The sequence below is a fragment of the Mchenga conophoros genome, linkage group LG13 (genome assembly GCF_057382185.1).
Source record: "Mchenga conophoros isolate Kocher_MC1m ecotype Shallow Benthic linkage group LG13, M_conophoros_male_GT1.1, whole genome shotgun sequence".
NCBI lineage: Eukaryota > Metazoa > Chordata > Actinopteri > Cichliformes > Cichlidae > Mchenga > Mchenga conophoros.
The window spans coordinates 15,726,654-15,747,423 of record NC_140538.1 but is presented as its reverse complement, the minus strand read 5'-3'; the positions used below and the strand labels follow the sequence as shown (position 1 = coordinate 15,747,423).

Here is a 20,770-nt window from a genome sequence, read left to right as displayed (position 1 = left end):
TTCATGCTAGAAAATCAAGTCAAATACTTCATCCGGGCAAAATCTAAGTGACATCCGAGGAGCATTTATACTGGCTGACGTAGCTACCAGTAAGGGGGCCCGTGGAGTTACTTCACTCACTGTGAAACGCTCTTAAACATCAGGCAAGAAGTAAATGTTATTCTACTAGTTAAATTCGCTACGCACTTTTTAAAGCTCTACTTGGGATCTGAAAACAGAAAGTGCTGTCACAGTGTTTTGATAGACATGGCCAGTTTAACCCAAGGGTTTCGACAGCATAATGTGGGCTGCGCGGAAGTGGCGTGGCCTAACTGAGCCAAAATGTACCACATGCATTTTCCAAAAGCAGCCCAGCACGGTCCAAATGGCTCTACGTGGTTTGACGCCATTTCATTCCATGACCTCTAAGTCCTCAAAGAGAATTATCACATTATTGCATTCCAACACGCCCAATTTCCCCAAATACAGCTCAAGGCTTTTCCACTCTGACTCTGCTCACTGTTGAGGTTTTGGGAAAACACTAATCATCCCTACTGCTTTCTTTTTTTCTTTTTAATTGTTTACCTCAGGTATTTGTACAGTTTCTCTATCTAGTCTTAGTTATTTTGCTTCCATTTCATGCCCAACTGCTTATTATCCTTTAAAATCAGAAATGCATTTTAACGACCCAGTGACAATTAAACAAATGCCCAAATGTGAGTTTATTTCCTGTGTGTCAGACTGACTGTGCGTCTTCACAACAAACGTTTGGTTCTTTAACGCCTTTCTAAAACCTACACCATTTTTCCTTTGCTAATTCCGCACTTGCAAATCTCATTACAGGCTTTTGCATGTGTCTGCCTCTCTTTACGAAAAAATAGCTCTTTAATGTCTGGTTGTGATTTAGGAAAACACTGGGAATGTATGAAAAGTTATGGTGTTCATATTGTGCTAAAGACCATAACTGCTTTATCAGAAACATGTGGCAATCCTCTGTGCCAGGCCAAAATGGCATGACTGAAAAGGAGTTTAAATTGTGGTCATATTCCACTCTGATATGACTCAAGTGAGGTCTCGAAAGTTCACTGCTGTCTTTTTCAAAGCCAGCCCATTAACTATTCCAATACATACTGTACGTGATGCAGTGAGAACGAAAGGGGCTTTTCCTTAAATTTGTGCTGTCAAAAGCGGGCACGTATCACTGTAAATCTGCTGCAGTTGCTGCTGTTATTAAGGTTTCAGTTTACTCTTAACAATATGGAGAATAGTTGTCATATAGTTTCATATAAATAATAAATGAACACAGAGCCCCACCACCCTCCAAACCCCCCGAATCAGTTTCATAAATAAATGTCTTAAATCACAATCGTGGTCCTTCCCCCCCCCACAGTACTTGCACTAATTGAGACTCGAATGGTAGTGTTAGTGACAGCAAGACATCTAATTACCATTCTTTGTAATGAATCTAATGGCAGACACTGTACCACGAGCCAGTGCTATGAGGAACACCCTGCTGTACCAGACATAAAAGAAAACACAAATATCTAATTACGCCATCATCTCTTCCCAATCTCCTGTTCTGTTGCAGACGTTTCACTAATTGGTGGCCCGCACTATCGGTCAACTTACAATCACTCTGATGATGCAGACAATTAAAGCCGGGAGGTACTCATGGCTCATCAAGTCTGCGGTAGTTGACACATCACGTCTCATCTAACTCAAAACAAATGTTATGGAAATGCTGCCGTGACATCCTCCACTCAGGATATGTCCAGGCAAAAATGCTCTTCATTAGCAGCCCAACACTGCTAATAGGGAAGTGTACATAGTACAAAAAGAGTACGATCAGGCGCACAAAATACTGTGCGAAATGTTCGGTAGACGTATTTTCATCAAAGCTGTAACCTTTTACTTTGCATAGGGAATAAATAATCATATACAGCAGGTTCAAAGACGCAAAGACACAAAAACACACACATCATGTCAGCCCGAATCAGTGATTATCTTTCCTTTCATCTAGGGCTGTGGCGACAAAAGCAAACATTTCTTTTTCACTGACAGGCTATGTAAATAAAATCTTAAAAGTGACTTTATCCTGCCAAAAAGCATTGTAGAGGTCCCCATTTTCTTTTTATATAAAGTGGATGAGCAGTGTTTTCATTCCACTCTTCTCTATCTACCAAACATGGCAGACGGAGGTTAAATTATTTTAGTGTTTTGCTATCTCACTTGCCACTTGCATGAAGAATCAAGAACAAAGAGTAGCATGATCTGACACTAAAAGAGTACACTATCTTAGCTCTTTGTCTGAATCAATAAATATTTTGTTTTTCTCGTGCACTTTTAAACCCGACATTAACTCACATGCTTCTGATTTATCACCGAATGCCTTCTCTGGATCCATTTTTACCTCCCAGGCTGACTGTCGGAGCCCCAGAGCATTGAAATGACAAAGCTAAGCTGATCCCAACAGTAAATATTTCATGATCTTACAGTTACAGGAAATCAAATGTGGACAAAAGATGATCATTTATAGTGCATTACAAAATGAGCAAGACGAGGGGATTGAAGTAAAAGGGGCAAACCTTCTTATACTGTATTTATTCATTGGGGTCCCAAACAAGACAAGGATGAATGAATGCACTGACTTGAGATAATTAAGTGATTGCGAGCAGCATGTACATGAGCTGTCACTCCAATCTCCAGCCACGTCACACTTGGAAACACAAGTGTGGCCGGACAGCCGCCCGTCGTCTTTGATCTGGGCTCATGCATACGAAATCAGGTCAGGCCATAATCACACACACTCACATGCAACACGCATGCACACTCTAGGCCTTGGGAGACACCGACTGTTTTCAAAGGGCCACAGTTCTAGGACCTCTGTAAAGGATGAGTGACAGTCAAGCACGCAAAGGAAGAAAAGAAGGATAAAGGAAGAGAATAGGAAAGGGAACAAAGTGACAAACTCATTCAGTTCTTTAGAGGTTCTGCTACTTAAAACAGTGTAAAAAAACTAAACTAAAAGACATAACTTACAGCTTCCGGCTTAGGCTTGACCACTTTCATGAATGCGCCCCTTTCCTGTGCCTCCATCCCTTCTCTTTTGGTTACTTTCCTGGTGTCCAGAAACTTCAGTTGTGGCAACTTGTACAGAACAAAGTACCTATAATGAGACAGGAAAAACTGAGCATTAACATACTGTTGCCATAAAAGGCCTCCTTGTAGGTCTATTCTTGACAAAGAGACAGACTATCTGAGGAAGTGTGTAAACCGTGATACACTAATCAAACTGACACAAATTCTAATATGTAAATGCAGGCATCAACAAAAGTTGAAAAGAAGCCATGTTTACTCAGATTTAATAGTGATGCAGATTTAATGGTGATATTTTCTTGTATGTAATAACCTTCAAAGCTGATAAGAAAAAGTATGACATATAAATAGCATGAAAGAAGATACAACCCGTCTGCTGGAGCTGTCATTCTGCAAGCATCACAGATATCTCTCTAAGCTTTCAGACACACTGTCTTTCATTGGGAGGGAGAGAAACGTCAAAAGATAATGGTTGGAATACACAGATGACAACAGATCCTTTCACTGGCAGGCAGGAATAGAGGAACCGGTATGTCAGGGGTAAGCTGGTAGCTAAAAAGGACACGCATACAGCACCTAAGTGGAGGGTGAGAAAGGACGGGGGATATGTCCAAAGACAAGACCTGTGTGCAGAGAGCCGTGACAAATTGATGATGGTGATGGCGATGAAGGGAGATGGCAAAGCCTGTGTAAAGTTTTCAACACCTGAGGATAATAAGGAGGGGGATTACATTTAGACTGACACGGAATATAAAATATGTTTGTGCAAAATTAAGGAAAAAAATAATTTAAAAGTCTGAAAAAACAAAGCAAACAGACAAACGTTTAAATCATCATCAATAGAAAGACCGCATTTCTAAATGTATGATCACTTTTCAGCTTTCCTGTGACATGATCAAATATACGCTTCTACACAAGGTTTGCAAAAGCAAGCAAACAAACAAAAACACCTATATTGACTTACTAGACTTACTAATTGATCATCAAACTAATTGTCATCTGTAAGTCAAAATTTTAGGTTAGCATGTCAAAATCTCGACTTTCATAACTTGAAATTGAGAAATTTCTAATTTTTGAATAACTTATTCAAATAAATTTGAATTTCAACATACTCTAAGATAAGTCAAAAATGTAAAATGCTCAACTTGAAACTTTGAAAACTCAAATTTTTAACTTAGCTCTGCCTGTTATTCTTAAGTGGCAGCGTGAGCTTGGGTTTTTTAAATATACAAACCACGTCCTGTGCAGTCTTTGGATCCTCTAGCACACACACAACTTCACACAGCGTTGTTGCAAATAGCTAAAAAAGTTGGTGCTCACAACACTAACTGTCAACCTAAATTTTAACCTGAACAGTGTGCACATTACTGTCAGCCATTAAACTATAAGCATTTACCCATAACTGCGCAGACGACTGATGTTATCATGAAATGCTATCATTGCTATATTGCTAATGGTAGCATTAAAAAAGTAGCTAGCAGCTATCGCTAATAATAAAACAATAAAGTGAATCTGGGAGCCTGGCAGCAAACTTTGTCATGCTCTGGAAAGTATTGTTTTCTTAGGATGAACCAATCATTTATGTCTAGACAGAAAGAATATTTTACAATGCTATTTGACACCAAAACAGTGTCAAGTCACCAGAAGCAAGCACTAACTTGCTGTATGTTGTATTGACAAGTACAAAACTGTAGTATAGTGACAACCCTAAATGACACTACGCACCTGCTGATAAACCATTGGTAAGACCAGGTAAAAAGGACTTAAAAAACATTAAATTAAAAATGTATTCGATTTTTTAATAGTGTGCCAGACTAGAACAATGAGTAAATAACAATGGCAGTTCTTGTGGTATTGGAGACAATAGAAAGCGTGCCTTTAGAGGGGAGAGTGTTTTCAACAGCTGGTCTAACTCTTCTGTGCATGATATTTTTGACGTCCAAAAAGTTTGCTTCTCTCTTCTGCCATCAATTTAAACCGATTTGAAATATATTGATGACAGATACCCAAGATTCAAAAGGGATTCTTGGACTTGGATTTTTTCTTTTTTCCTAAAATAAAGTAAGCACGTTGTCTAGGATTATTATAGCTGAGAATAAATCAAATAATATTTCTAGAAATGAGGCCTAGCTACTAAAAAAGAGCGCCTTTGCTGGTGAGAGCTCCACCACTCAAATCCAAGAGGCCCCTTCCCAATCCAGTGTCTCCCTCCATGTAGAAAGACTTTGTTCAGGGCATTTTCATGATGAAATGTGAAGATGCCCTTGGGAGACATGTAGAGAGGTTATTCTCCATAGGTAACCTACCATCACAGGGTCAAAGCAGATGACAAGGCTCTGTCAGCCAGTGGGGATATTAATGATTCAACTCAACCACAGAGGGAGGATAAGAAAGCGAGAGAGACAGAGGGGGTAGAGTGGAGGGTTGGGCTTGGTTGTGGTGGAGGGTTGGGATATGTTGACTAGTGAAAGAGAAAAAGAGTAACTACTGTATACTTTGACAATACCAAAATATGGCTTCTGACACCCTTTGAAGTATATCTGGTTCTAACAGCGAGACTAACATTTAGAACAGTGCAATTAGCTTTTTACTAAGGGGGCGTGGGGCGCAATAACACACATGTAATAAAAGTCAAATAATTAAAACATTTAATGTTAATTTCATTTCATTTACAATGGCAGCATTAATTGGTGCATTAAATTCAAGGGGAAGTCTCTTAGAGAATTCCTTAAATTCTAATGATTGTCTGAAATTCGTAAAACCAAAGTTATCCTTCATTTACTTGTTGCAAACTTTATTCTCCAGATTGAATAAAGTTTAGAAGAAGTTAAACTCCAGCTAAACAAAAACAAACATTTTATACCCGTTTGTTTCACTGTGTTTATTGGCACATCAGGAAAGTTCATTTTAATTGTTAGCTGAAATTATTTGAAAGAATATTAACACAATCATTACACTCAGTAATGTCTTGGGTGAAGGAAAAGAAATCATTAGCATCTCTTTGATCAGCCACAGCGGAGAAATTGGAAAAATTGATGACGTCTTATAATGTAAGGGATTACAAGTACATTAGAAATATTTTAAAGAGAATTATACTGCCAGAACATTTTAAACCAAAGTTACTCTGAGGAGTCCTGTGCTGAATAGCCATTTCCCACTATTTACGTATAATATTAGAGAACTGAACTCTTGTTATTGTAGTACTACGAACGGCCGCTGAGCATTTGTACAGTCACCTAATAAAAGAACGCTATCTAAACTCCCGTGCAGACTACACAATGCTGTGCGAATAGTGTATTTCTATGTCACTGCACTAATTGGGGCACCGATGCAGCACACCAGGGTATTTCACTTGAGAGACCAAAAGCTCCTGAGGCATTGGGCTGGGTATTTATTGCCCAAGGCCAGTGCTGTCACGACCTGCATACAGCCTAACCTTGTCAGACATGAAATCTGCATCACGCTCAAATTGATGTTTTACTATGTGACACATTATGAATATTACATTACAGGACCATAGACGTTGTCAGTCAAAACAGAACAGCTTTCCTTACCAGTAAGATAAGGATGCGAGAAGAAGGGGGAAAAGGGGGGAGGAGGGGAGGGAAAGTGAGAGCGATGGGTGGTGGCGGTGGTGGTGGTGGTGGGGGGGGGGGGAAGAGAAAGGGAGACAAAAAGAGAGAAGAAAGATTATTCAAGAAAGGCATGGGTGGTAAATGATTAATAGGCAACACAGAGTCAGAAACAAGCACTTAGGGCTAAAACAGACAAAAGAGAGTATGCTTTTCGCCTTTTATCGCATTTCATGTAAAGGACCCTGACAAATGGTGGTCATATTGCATGGCTTGAGGCCTGGCTTGATGTTTAATGCATCATCTGCTCTGGTAAGGCAGGGTAGTAAACACTCATTTGTGGTGGTGACTAGTCACACATGAAATCCATTTTGCAAACTGGAGTGTAGAGGGGCCAGTTGACAAAGCTTTTAGAGTGATGTGGTTGAATCCGCAGTCTGCTTATGAACTGCAGGAGCTGTTTGTTTAAAAAAAGGAACATCTCCAAAGACATTATTAATAAAAACCTATCATTCTGAACAGTTGAGTATCTAAAAATCTAAACACATAATGATCTTCCTCATACAAGATCGATACGTAACATCAACAGACCTGTATCGCTGGTAGTCGTCCTCGTCCTTATCCGGGCTGACCAGCTGGTTAGGACAGGCCTCATTTCCCAGCAGGCTTAGGTACTCGAGTGATGGGGTCACATCAGCCAAGTGTTCCAGCAAGGCCTCGATATCAGTCAGGTGTCAAAGGGCGGATGTCAAGGACCTCGTGCTGTTAATTACATTAGCATTTACTACCCGCACAGCCCCTCCCAGGCCTGGCTCCACAAAAACACATCACTGTCAAATTTACTGAGGTGCTCAAAGAGGCTAGTCAGTGGCTTTGTGAGACTGGGCAGACAGAGGGGCAATTTAAGGTGCAGGCTTTGGCATATAGTAGTGACACAATTTGGCTCCTGCTCTCTCTCTTTCTCTTGAACGCTCTCATTTCCTAGGTGGCCGGGTGCAGAACAGTGACAAAATGATGGATGCCCTGTGGTTTCAACAGTCCGTGCTTCTCAGAGCTGTGCCGTGGAAAACTTTTGCGAAACGTGGAAAAAACAAACAGCCCCTAAGCAGGCACATTCATCACTAATACATTCACTTGGAAAATTGAGCCCCAAAGTGTCAAAATACAACTGCACTAATGCAGTGCTCGAGCTTTAAAATGGCACCATGCCACGACAGGATGTACATAATTGGCCTATTAGCATGTGCCGACCACTTCACAACCAAACTCAGCGCACAGTCCCAGATGCACACTTCAAGGAGTCCCAGTTTTAATGTTGACTCTGGAAGTGTGTGTGTGTATGTGCGAGAGAAAGAGTAAGCATCGTTACCCAGTAGGATTTGCGTAACCAGAGAAAAACAGGACACATTGCTAAAGCTGTTCTGAAGCTTGGAGGGGAAGTTCACACTTCTCTGACTGATCATAAACAGCTTCGCAGTGTGTCTTAAATTTAGGTTGGCTGTGCAGAGCTCTGGTTTTTAACATGTTTACGTTGGGTGGCAAGTAGAATGCAAGATGATTCGAATAAATGAGGCCAAAATGTGATCATTAAGTGACAAATAATACCTGGACAATTCTATAGCAGTGAGGAAAACGGTGCAATACAATATTAAAGCTGATGCAAATACATTAGTGCAAATTAAAGCGAAAGAAAAAAGAAACAAATCAACCAACTATATTTCGCAAATATAATGTCTCGCTCATTGGATCTGGTTTTAATTTGCTACTTTTTTATTCTTTTTGAAAATAGAAAAAAAAGATATGTTGACAGTTAAAACTGATTCCACTAGAGGTCCCTGTGGTTCAAAAACTAGTCCAGTGTAAAGCTCTGCGACAGCCAACTTCTTGTACACTCTTTTGCAACACCCAGTGCTTCCTGCAGAGCCGTGGCATAACAAAGTGGCTTTTTGAGACAATACAGGAAGGCAGTGACACAACAATTAATATGAAATCAACTGCTGATGCCGACACCGAGGCCTGTAAATAATGTCTGCGTTGGAAAATGCAAATCAGAGGCTGAGCAACGGCCTTGAAAGGATATGTGGTTCTTGTTGAGCGTCAGGGTGTGGAGGTTGGGTAACCTGGGCAACTGGAGGTCATTTCCAAGCAGATTGTTGTCGACGATCAGCTCTTCCAGCTCAGTGAACATTTTGAGGCCTGCCAGTGACCTGCAATGATAAGGAAGCAGGAAAACTGTTATGGCTTTAAATCTGGTAAGCTGTTATTGAGAAGAAATAAATATTTCAGCTCTCTTTCATGCACCAAGAGAGTATGGGTCTGGGCCTGTCAAGGAAGTGAATGACAAGAATTAGTGGTGCTGAGCTCCCCTGGCATGGTGAGGCATCCTTCAGCGGCTGGCAGGATGAGGGATGGGGGTCACTTGTGAGTAGCCAGGATTCAAAACAAAAGGCTTCAGAAATGCAGCGGGCAGGATGAATTTGTCAATGTCTTGTGCCTTGAGGCACCCAGTTTCGCCTGACCCTAACCCTCCATTCCCAAGACAAATCACTCTGTCACAGTTCACCTTCACTCCCCAGACACAAATTTAACTTGTCATCCATCATTTTCACAGAGGAACTGGAATACACTTGCAATCACAGATGGAATGGAAGGGAAACTTTTTTTTTTTGCAACTGTGCCATGATAGGGGTTAGTGTCGGGATTTTAACATCAAAGGACTATTTTCTTTTCCTCCTAAAGGAATCATTTTGCCTTTCCGTTTCTTTCTATGACGCAGTGCAAAGGAAGGTGAAGGGTCATCTCAACTCCTTTTCCTCTCTGTCCCTCTCGCACACATTCACACAGGCATAAAAATGACGTAGGGCCGGTGTCAGGGCGCTGCAAAGTTCAAGCCATAGAAGCTGCACAAAGGTAATGCGTGTGCTGTCTAATCCCTCGCACTATTAGCCCTGCATGTTTAAGTGTCCTGAGTGGCTTTATTGATATCTAAATCTGACAAAACACAGACAGGGTAACTCTCAACATCTCTTATTCACCGCTCATATTTTCATTAAATGTGGAATTTCTGAATATTAAGTACATTTGACTGCACTAATCATTCTTTCCAAGCTCTACACTAAACAGATAAAATGTTTTCTGGTAAAAGTAAAAGCAGATGGATTTGAAAATGCAGTTATATAAATATAAATCCAAGTGAGCCATGTCACATCTCTACATGACAAACTCAAGGTTCACCGATGTCTAAATAACTGCAGCATGAACTATTGCTCCTCTCTGTATCTGCCTAGTGTCATGAGCTGCCTAGCGCACACAACTCTTGTGACAACATGCATATGGAAAGCATGAAGCAGTGTGCAATATGGAAACAATGTATAATGTACAGAATAGATTATGGAAAAAGATAATGAAAAGGCAAGATTAAGACTTTGGGAAAAACGGAGGACAGGCTGTAGTATAAATCTAAGATCCTATCAAGATTTTAACTTTTACAACTAATTGGTAACTCAGTTCCCATATGTGCACTTTAATTACACACTTTTAATTAGCCTGTTCAGTTTCTCATTCACTTTTCCCCACCCACCACCCGAGGTCCACTGAGGCATAGTCCATGATCCAAGAAGTACTGTAGACGCTGGCAGCAGACATACTTCCAGCAGCTTTGATGTACAAAGCAAAAATGTTGCAACTACCTTCATGAGTGGAAAACAATAAATCAGCAAATTCATTGTTGACTTGCGAGTGAGGCAGACTCGTTTTAAAGACATCAACATTTTGCACACACACACACACACACTCGACACCCACAACAACTGACAGCACCTAGCCAGCGTGCTGGGAAAGCCGCTAGCTGACAACGTCTTATCAGGTCTGATTAATGCGCTGGCAAGATGGATGAACGGTGAGATGTGCCAGTTTTATGACATTTTCTGTTTGCTTGTATTTTTTTCCCCCCACAATGATACTTTTCATTTATAAAGGCATAAAAAAGCTACAGTATAGTTAGCTCAACAGAGAATACAAGTAAACACTTCCAATGTAGTGACAATAAGTCAACTTTCCTGTTCCTTTTGAGTACATTCTGTGTCATCTGCTGTGCTGGGATTTGTCCATATGCCAGTGCTGCTTATGCAAATCCACAAGTAGTAGTAACATGTAAACTGTAGGCTACTTGTGGCTAGGCTACTGGCTCTAAAGCCAAAAAATGGGAATGCAATTAATACATTTTTTTGCACTTTTATTGTGTTTGTCCTGATAGGATTTCAGTACAAAATGCAATTAAATGCTGCATATAATCTTTGTTTAAGTATAGGTATACCACACTGGATAACCATTATTTAATTCACTGTGAACAAAGCTTGCTAACAAACTACTGAAACCTGCATGCGTGTGTGTGTGTGTGTGTGTGTATGATGGGCTGCAGTCCTGTGGGTTATGTTATTAGCTGCTCGGTTAAAGAGAGCCGCATGGCTCAGGAGGGAGCCTTATTAATTGTTGTTTTCATGTCACCACTACTGCGTGCACTGGCTGATTTAATCAGTTAAATTCACAGCCAGGGGAGAGCCCCAGAGTCCCATCCAGCATTAGCTACAGTGCAAGGGATTGAACTTCTAATACTCTCCAGCTTTCTTTGCTCCCTCTGCAAACTTCCATAACTGGTTTCATTACTTTTTATAAGCATTCTTGTTTTAATGTGTGGCTCTGAAAACAAAGTTTAGGCACTGCAGTAAAAGTACTTTACCCCCTTAAGAAAAGGGGTAGGGTTTGCTATTAAAAAGACTAATGAGACTAACCCAGAGATGTGATAAATGGCAGGCACAGGCAAAACGCTAAATTTCTACAGTGAAATATACACACACACACACACACACACACACACACACACACACACACACACACACTTTGCTTTAAATGTTTCATACACCTGCTAGTATGACAGATCCCATTATTTTAATAGTATAATTAATTATCAAAAAGGTAAGTGTAATGTTTTTTTTAAGAATAAACATAATAATTAAATAGAATAAAGAATTTTATGGAAGTGAATTACTCCCAAAAATAATTTACCATTTTAACATTACAAATTTAGAAAAGCTACAACCCCCCCCCCCCCAAAAAAAAATAAAACAACAACAACCAAAAAACCTATTACCTAGAAAAAGAGAGTGAGCGAGCGAGAGAAAGGCGGTAGCTTTAACGAGGTGAGGCGATGAATCCTCTCCTTGTTAAGATAATTATGATCAGCCTCATTGTCAGAGCTAATACTTCACACAGGCTGTCTGTACGCTTTGACTACCACTTAGCCTGTGTAAGCCCACCATCATACATCACACAGCCCTGTGTGCATAAGTGTGTGCTCTCGAGCTTACACAAGTAGCGCATGTATGTGCTGAAACCTCCATTATCCGCAAAGATCCAGCCTATTGAACACAGAGGGGAGACACAGCAATATTTAGCTGGAGCAGAGGAAGCTCGGCACAGGGAGTACAGACAAGGACACTGGAGAGGAGACACTGACCCAGAGAGCAGCTTTGCCAGATCAATACACTAATACTGATGCAGACATAGTGATTGATAAACCACTGCTGACAACAGAGGGAAGAAAACTCTCGACCATTATTGGCTGAAATGTCAGTCACTTCTGCCAATGGTGTGCACTAGTGTCATGTTGGATATCCTCAGGCAGCACATGAAAAATGAAGAACAGCAGCCCGGGCTCTTTTACATGTGTTCCACAGTCTCCCTCCTTGTGTCGGCTGAAGACGATAGGTCAAACACGGAGTTTGTCTAAGCCATTACAGAGCTATAAAGTAAAACAACCTCAAAGCCTCCTTTATTACTGAAATGGTGATAGAGATCAGAGGTCGCATCCTTGCAGCTAGCAGTGTGGTACTTAAAAGTTCCAGAGGCTAATGTATATTAAAACACATGCGCACACAAGTCCCTTGAAAAGCTTGAGAGCCCTCACAGCTGCGGTCCACAGCTCAGGAGCCAAAGTCCCCTCAAAGGTTGCATCAGTGCGAGAAAAAAAGCAATGCACACCTATTTTAAATGGAGGGCAAGAGCTGCAGAGTGACGGGCATACTGACATACTGTTCAGAGGGCAACAGATAAATGTTTGATGAATTGACCAATACTGTGGCCATGATGGCCCTCATATGTGCATAATGGACTATTCAGAGCACACTTCAGATTGCCTGCCAGGATAAGGTACTGTAATGAATGGTAAAAGGAACTGGACCTGAAAAAGCCGGCATGTGGACTGGCTTTAATAAACTTAATAAGAAAAGGTGAATGGAGGAGGATTGGCTAGAGATGAAGGAAGAAGGCCGTAAAGCCATTCAGCCTTAAATAGTCAAAAAATATCCTGATGGTTCTTTCAACTCTGTATACTGCAATATATCTGTCAGTCTTTATGTGCAATTTAAAAATATCCATATTCCTAAACAATCCCATTTTCCCACATCTCCCACTTTGATTGTGTTATCTAACACTTTGCATTACAAATCCACTTATTTCAAGAGAGACGTTGAAATTTCATTAGATAACTGCACCTCCTTGATAACTGACATTAAAGAAATTTATTTCACTGAAAAAATGAGAAGGAATAGATTTGCTTTAACGAGTTTTAGAGACATTTGAGATTTATATTGATACAAAAGTCTAAAGCTTATATGACACCAGATGAGCTAATATTAGTATATGTGTAAAAAGTGTAAAAGGTGCGGCTTGAAAATACAGACAGTAGGGAAAGAAATATGTAACCTATTAATACAACAAGTCTCCATTAGTTCAGCATTGCTGTATTTCGTTACTTCAGCCCGCAATGGAAACACGAGTAAATAGCCTAAAATACCAAAAATAAGGCATCAAAACAGTGCTGGGATTAGCTCATGATAAATAAGATGACATTAACTGTAAAGCAAATTAATGCCCTGCAACCCCTCGAGCCCCCCTACCACCTCCACACTACGCTGATCAGGTCTCTTTCAGCGCTCTCCCCTCCAGCTACAGTTTATGGTCTATACGTGGCTCTGCACACGCACCTCTGATGGGGATGGTGAATTAGGCTGTCATTATCTGTCTCTATCTCCCCCCCAAAGCTCTTGCCAACCCCTGTCTTGCTCACATGCAGACAGTCACTGCTCAGTGTGGCACTCCTCTCTCTCTGTATTGCAAGGCCTCAGGTGGCAGTCATTTAAAGATCACACATTCAGGACACACGTAGCCTTCCTTTGAATGCATGTCAATTCACACATGGAAAGGGGATTACAAGTCTCCTCCCAGGCAGCTGCAAATTACTATTAATGGCAATGCAAATCATTAGAGTACATTTGGCGCCGCCAGCAAATCTCTTCTTTATGTGGGCTCACTCTTAATCTGTTTTGAATATTGCACTATGCTTGCTCCCGCGTGCGAAAGCATCGGGAGCTACAAAGCTGTCAATTGATAGTGGCATGATAGAGTGAACTTTACCGAGGGTTACATCATTTGCTAAAACAAACAGATATTTTTAGAGAGCGGAAACCTGTGAAACATAATTATCAAAGTTCTTTTTTGATAGAGATGTTAAATATCAACCCTCGTTACTTCGCTTTACATGAGATTATTAAGTGAGAAGTGCAGATACAGTTGTTGTAAATGTCTACATCACGGCGCATTTGTCTGAAATTTTAAAGCTGCTAATACCACCGTGGCTCCAACAGTGTCTGAGTTATAGACTACCCCTGTGGATATTCCCGCTGAGCGTGTGAGGTTAATATTCTGTCTCAATGTCATTAGGGCTGGCAGAGGGGCTGAGAGCACTGTGAATCAGACAGGGAGTGATCCTGTCAGTTCGCACACACCTTCTCACGCACGCACACATGCAAAGACCCAGGGCCTACAAAATCAAAACCGCTGTACTGTGGTCAGCATCACCTGGCCTTACCGACTCCCCTTGCTGAATAATGACCCTGGACCAGCCCTTTTCCGAGGGATAAGAGCTTGACAGACATTCCTGTCTGGCCCAACCTCATAAGCCTCGCTTGACCCCAGTTTGGCACGGGATGAAGTCTAAGCTCTAACAACGACCTAATAGAGAGGTAGAAGAGAGTCGCCCATTTGAAATTGAGAGCTGACACAAAGACAGGTGTTCCCTCGTGTGCAGCAACAAATTGTACACCGTGAATTGCGTCATAAGCGCAAAATACATCATCAGAGCCCACGCTGCACCTCCCTCCTCGCAGTACCTGGACTGTGCTCACAATACGGCCCATGCATCTTGTGAATGTTTGTATTAAAAGATTAGTTGTCTATCCACATGACAAATACCCTCCCTTCTCAGTGAACGGGAACTGGAAATCAATTCACTGATGGCATCGCAGTCAGTGAGGACATCAATGCGGCACAAACAAGCACATGCAATCTCTCATGCATGCTGCATTTGGCTCACATATTGGTGTGTACATAAAACATTAAAAAAGCCTCCCACAATAATTATATTTCCCATAAGCATTGATTTTATTATTATTTCTATTAAATAAAATAATACACATCCATTTATTTTAAATATAAGGAATATTAACTGGAAATGAACTTGTAATAAAATAAGCTGTAAAAAAAACCCATTAAATAATGGATGGTGCGATTTGTGAGGAAGAATCCCTCAGTGCTGTGTCTGCCTGTACACTCTGTCATTACAGTGTTCAGGCTCAGTGCTTGTCAACATTTCCCTGAGAGGGGGAGCCATCCCGCATTACGTTAGAGTGAGTTCAACTGTCAACTGCCAGCCATTTGTATGCCTCAGCATCCACCTAATAGCAAATAATCACTACCCCGCGCTCTCTTCATGGCAAATGATCGATGTTGTCTTGATGTCTGATGGATGACCCTGCCAGAGTGATGTCCAGGCATGCATTAAAAACCACCTCTATGAAAAGCCTGTCAGTCTGATAAAGGGGGTGCACGCAAAATCCCGTGCATGTGCGCAAACTGCCGCTCAGGAAACGCATGCACGCAGATAAAGGAGAAAATGAACAGAGTGAGGAGAAGTCGTGATTCAACTGAACAATAAAGCAAAATGAGAAAAAAGAAAAAAAAAAGAGGAAAGGCTAAAGATAATTTCTTCATATTAGCGGTGAATTTTATAATGTGACGGGGCCTGTGGTGTGATTGGTAGACAGCATTACCAGAGGTAGACTACTCAAGTACCACCTGGGATGCTTTTTCTCCTCTCACCCTCTGTCGAACACACAAACAGCTCCCTATTACCCCTCAGTGTTCAGATTAAAATGCACAGCACCACAATCTTTGATCTCCCACTTGCTGACACAAATCCTTTCAAGCCTCAACATTTTCCTGCAAAGGTAATTAGTGCTAATTAAAAAGTTTCGAAAGCAGTCTACGGCTGCTGTTGATGCTGCCGCTGCTGGTGCTCAGGCTTGCCCTCCGTCAGATTACCCATCTACCCCCTCCCTGGGTCTTGCGGATGTGTGTGTGTCAGCCGTGTTCCTGCCTCTTCTCTGTAAAGAATCCCACAAATAGACAACGCGATTCAGCCTAGAAGATTTGAAGTAGCAGGATGAAATCTGGAAGCCCAGTAAGGGGTCTAAAGTGGTGGTTCCCCCACCCTCCTCGTACAAAACTATGCTCTGCTGGAGAACATGTAATGACACATTAACAAATAGAAATCTAACAAATGGAACAGGTGTAGTCTTTAATTGGAATATCCTAGCTTGTGGGGCTAAAACATGGAGTAATTAACTTGATAAGGGATTCAATTTGTTGCAGAGAAACATATTATTCAGCATAGGCTGTGATTTGCATAATGATAACAAATACCAAAACCCCAAATTCTTACAGCTTCCTGAATAAACACGCTAGCGATTAAATAATTTTATGTTTGCTGGGTTTCTGATAATTTGAGATAACGATTCAACTTGAGCAGTCCGACAGTGCTATCATTCACTCATTCGCCTGCCTGCCTTATTGCTTTCATCAAGCCATTATTATGATATAATTAGCTGCCTTTCTACCATATTATTAAGTGGCTCGCTGAATGTCAGGTACAGCAGCGTCGCAGAAATAACACACACACACACACACACACACACACACACACACAAAAAGCAATGTCGTTGCACAGTGTTTCAAAAAGATAATTACATAATCTCAGCATGGAGAGCAAGCAGAAAAGTGATAATTAGACAAGTATTCCTGCCAATTAAAGTATCAAGCCTTGTGTGTGTGTTTTTTCTTCTGTGTGATACAGAGCTTTCTGCAGTTCCATGCGACATGTGACAGGATTATAGTGTTATTGTAAAATTCATCATTATAAGTACGTGTTCTAAGTGCAGCTTGCGGCTCTGTTTACTAGAAGCTGTGAGGTTTTTAAAGACTTGAGTTGAGTAACAATAAAAGCCAGGAGTAGGTTTGGCTTCAAACCTATTAATAGGCTTCATGATTGACATGGATGTGTACTAACAAGAAAAAAATAAATAAATAAATAACAACAAAAGTTACTGATTTGACCTTTGGGATAGTTCTTTCTTTCGTCAATGTTGTGTGTGTGTGGTTTTTTTGTGTCTTGTCTTACACCACAAAAAGAGATAATAGAAGATGTCACCGCACAAGGCTGCCTGAAATGGAATGCCATCATTTTAATTTAAATGTTACATCCTCTGTGACATCGCTGTCGATGCATAATTGGCACCGAATCCCAGTTTGGATGTACATATTTATCATTCAGCGTGAGACATTCAAAGATACCGACAGATATGCTACTTTGATGGGATGACAGTCAGATGTGGGGGGGGGGGGGAATGTAACGGCAAATCAACTGTCACGCTGTCATTTAATGTTTTTGTCATAACTTTGCACAAAAACACGCAAGATTAGAAATAACAAACGAGCTGTAGGCCGGAATCAGCCTTCTTGCTCCAGAATTGTGTAAAACGGGTCAATTTGATCCACGCACAAATAGATCAAACAACACACACATTTTTTTTTTTAAAACAACCAAAAACATAGTAAATGATGGGCACTTTTCTCCGAAAAGGTTGCGACAAACTTCACGCTGTGTACGTTTGATTATCTGTCAAAAACCAGAACTTTTTAAAGTTCACACACATTAAAAGATTTGCTTGCTGTATATACAGGAAACACTTGTAATCTCGCAAAAGCGAGCAGGTATTTAAAAACTAACAGCACAGAACTTTTGGCCTCCCCCTTTTGGCTCTGGGTGTAACTACACAGACACTGTCTCCGTACGGATTTTCCACCATATGCTCCATCTTACTCCTAACTGCCGTAGCCTGCTCCACAGATCTGCTCTTCACCTCTGGCAAACTAATCATTGTCAGCTGGCATAAACATTTTTACCAGTGTTGCCATAGGCACCAGATTTACTACTCTGGCATATTGCAAAACACAGAGATATTTATCTGAAGTTGATAAGCTTAATCGGTGTTGCGTGAACTTGTTTGGCAAAGGGCTTGTAGACTTTCATTTAGATGTCAAAGTAACGCAAACCACCTCAAACACAAGATGTAGTGGTCCATGTGCACGCACTGGAAACAACTTCAGCAATGCAACTTTCTGAGGATGAAAAAAACAGAGAAAAGAAATGAAAAATCTCTCGCTCTCTCCTTTCTCCACACCGTCTCCCCTCCTCACCTCGCCTCTCTCTGTGTCTTACCGCCGGCCCATTACCTTTACTGAGTGAGGCTCATTAAAGAAGGCAAGTTGAGTCAAATCTTTCTGTAATTCAGCAGAGGTGAATTGCTGTCAACATCATTAACCGTCATTTCTCCAACTCACTTCAGTACTTATGAAGTGTTCTTTATTGTGTAATGATCCAAATCTCTTCTCTAAATCACCCCTCTTCAAAGGCCCTGGAGGACATACCACCCATGCAGCCGGCTGACATGCTACAGGGCCAGATTAAACATGGCTCCATCAGTGTGTTCCGCTTTGTAGCTGAACACATCCAGCATTTCATCCTGCACTGCAGCGAGAAAGGTGCGTTTCGCAAAAGGTAACGGCAAAAGAAGCATAAAGGTGATTTAGCTCTTATATGCAAAGAGCTTCTACTGACACTGCTTCGCTTTACTTGGATTTTCTGCACTACATGACCTAAATTCTGCCAATAACCTTCTTACCTCTCTTTCTGTTTCTCAATACTGTTTACAGATAGTTCAATGATCTCATAGGGCTATTGGCCAGACTGGCTCCATGGCTAATTACAGTGAGAGCTGCCCTGCTTGTCATGCTAGATGTCCTCTGAGTCCTGTCTTAAAAGAAGCTTCCTTTGTGCCTCCGCCATTGTGTGTCCCCCAGTGCTCAGTGTCATGCTATGCAATGTCTTCCAGGCCTTGTGTTGGGGAAAGCCTCTTTTGTGCAGCCACCATTGTGTGTCCTAGTGCTGAACCCCCTGCTAGGTAGGAACACAGACAAAGTGCAGCAGGGGAATGCTTCTCAGAGACCTAAGACCTACAGTAAATCTTCAAACAATTTAAACAAACAAAAACGGCCGCTGTGGTGTGGTGTGAGTAGACAAGGAAAAGCAGATGAATAAGCAACATCAATTACTGGGGCTTTGACCTGCAAGCCCCCACACCATGGCACACATTTCACACCAAATCGCCCCAGATTGAAGTTGACACTGCTGGAGTGGAAACACTGACCCCTCACAAAGCTAGTGCTTCAAACTTAAGAGCAGAGGAAGGCAGGGGGCATTGACAACCTATATATACCAAGGCCAACGTACGGGACAAGGAGGGGTATGAAGAAAAAATGCACACACGTACACATACACACACGCATAATAGGTCCTAGTTTGTTTTAAAGTGAGACAAAATGGCTCAATTTGTGCACTCAGGCCATGGAATTGGCCCAGCTGAGATACAAGAGGAACATGCGAGGGGACAACCGCATCAGGCCACTGATAAGGAGCCTATGAGAGGAACAAAGCCGGATGTCCAACAGGCTTACCAGTGAACCTGAGCAGGACTGGACCCTCTTTAAAGCTTGTTTTAGCCTTCCAGCTTTACCCCCGAAAAGTGCCGCTTCTCCTGAAGCCTTTTTACTCCAGCACATAAAGCTCGCCTCTACTTTGTAAGCCTGGACAAAAGGGAAAATAAACACATGGCTCACATTTGTTCAACACACAGTAAACTGTTGTCATGAAAAGTCCCACAAAGAGAGAGAGAGAAAAAAGAGATACCACTTTAAGTTTTACCTCTTACTTAAAAGAACCTATTTTCATTATTATTTCTGATTGATACAAGAAAAAAAGGTGTAACCAGAGGTGAGAAAGATCACACGGCTCCGTCACAGTTTGTCAATACGGCGTTAACTAATCTAATAACAAACGGCTCCGGAAAAACACGCAGAAAATGAGGAGCAGTCGTGCAGCCGAAGACCAGCACCACTGACACATTTGGGGGCATCAGGCACTAGATAGAGACAGTTCTAACAATCTCCCAATTAGCCAGAGGGGAAGCAGAAAATATGTCTCGGGTTCATGGAGCAAAGCGTGAAACTTAATAATATGACATGGCATATGAAAACACAGCATGTCTTTTTATAGCCACATGTGAAAATGAAGCAAAAATTAAGGAGGAAAAGGTGCGTGTCTTTTCACGAAAAAAGAGACGTTTCGTGGCGTTTCTGTTTTATAGTAGATCGTAGGAACAGCAACAGATGCAACAAATATTAAAAAAAGACAAGAAGAGAGACAGTGAAGCATTTATTATGAGGGTGAATGTTTAAACTAAATGAGCTTGAAACCAGTCAAGTGCTTGCAAAACTTTACCTTCACACATAACAGTATCTTTGAAAACATCTTCTTTTATTTGGTTCGTAAAACTATGAAAAGTATCTTCTCAGCCTGCAGTAAAGCACAACTAACAGCAACAGTAAGATAAAACAACATTACATTACATTACATTCCTACTCCAGATAATTTCCAGTTCAATAATATGAACATTATGGGAGTCATTAGCAAATTTAATGAAAACTTAAAACCAATTTTGCCTCCGTGCAACCATGACAAATTGACAGACAGATTAGGCAGTCTGTCAGACGGGCCGAAGCGTTGTTCGCTAAGAATATCAACTCCAGACATTATCGCAAACTATTTAACC

General features: G+C 41.2%; 1 protein-coding gene across 1 annotated transcript in view; it reads right to left on the bottom strand.

Annotated features, from left to right (window-relative positions):
* The window catches only part of lrmda (leucine rich melanocyte differentiation associated), a 207,499-nt gene that overhangs the window by 66,278 nt on the left and 120,451 nt on the right, over window positions 1–20,770 (bottom strand). Inside the window, exons 3-5 of the mRNA XM_085296688.1 lie at window positions 8,728–8,854; window positions 7,239–7,378; window positions 3,019–3,145 (exon numbers count right to left, since the gene is read on the bottom strand). Coding sequence (XP_085152814.1) covers window positions 3,019–3,145; window positions 7,239–7,378; window positions 8,728–8,854 — 394 coding nt within the window. The remainder of the gene's footprint in view (window positions 1–3,018; window positions 3,146–7,238; window positions 7,379–8,727; window positions 8,855–20,770) is intronic.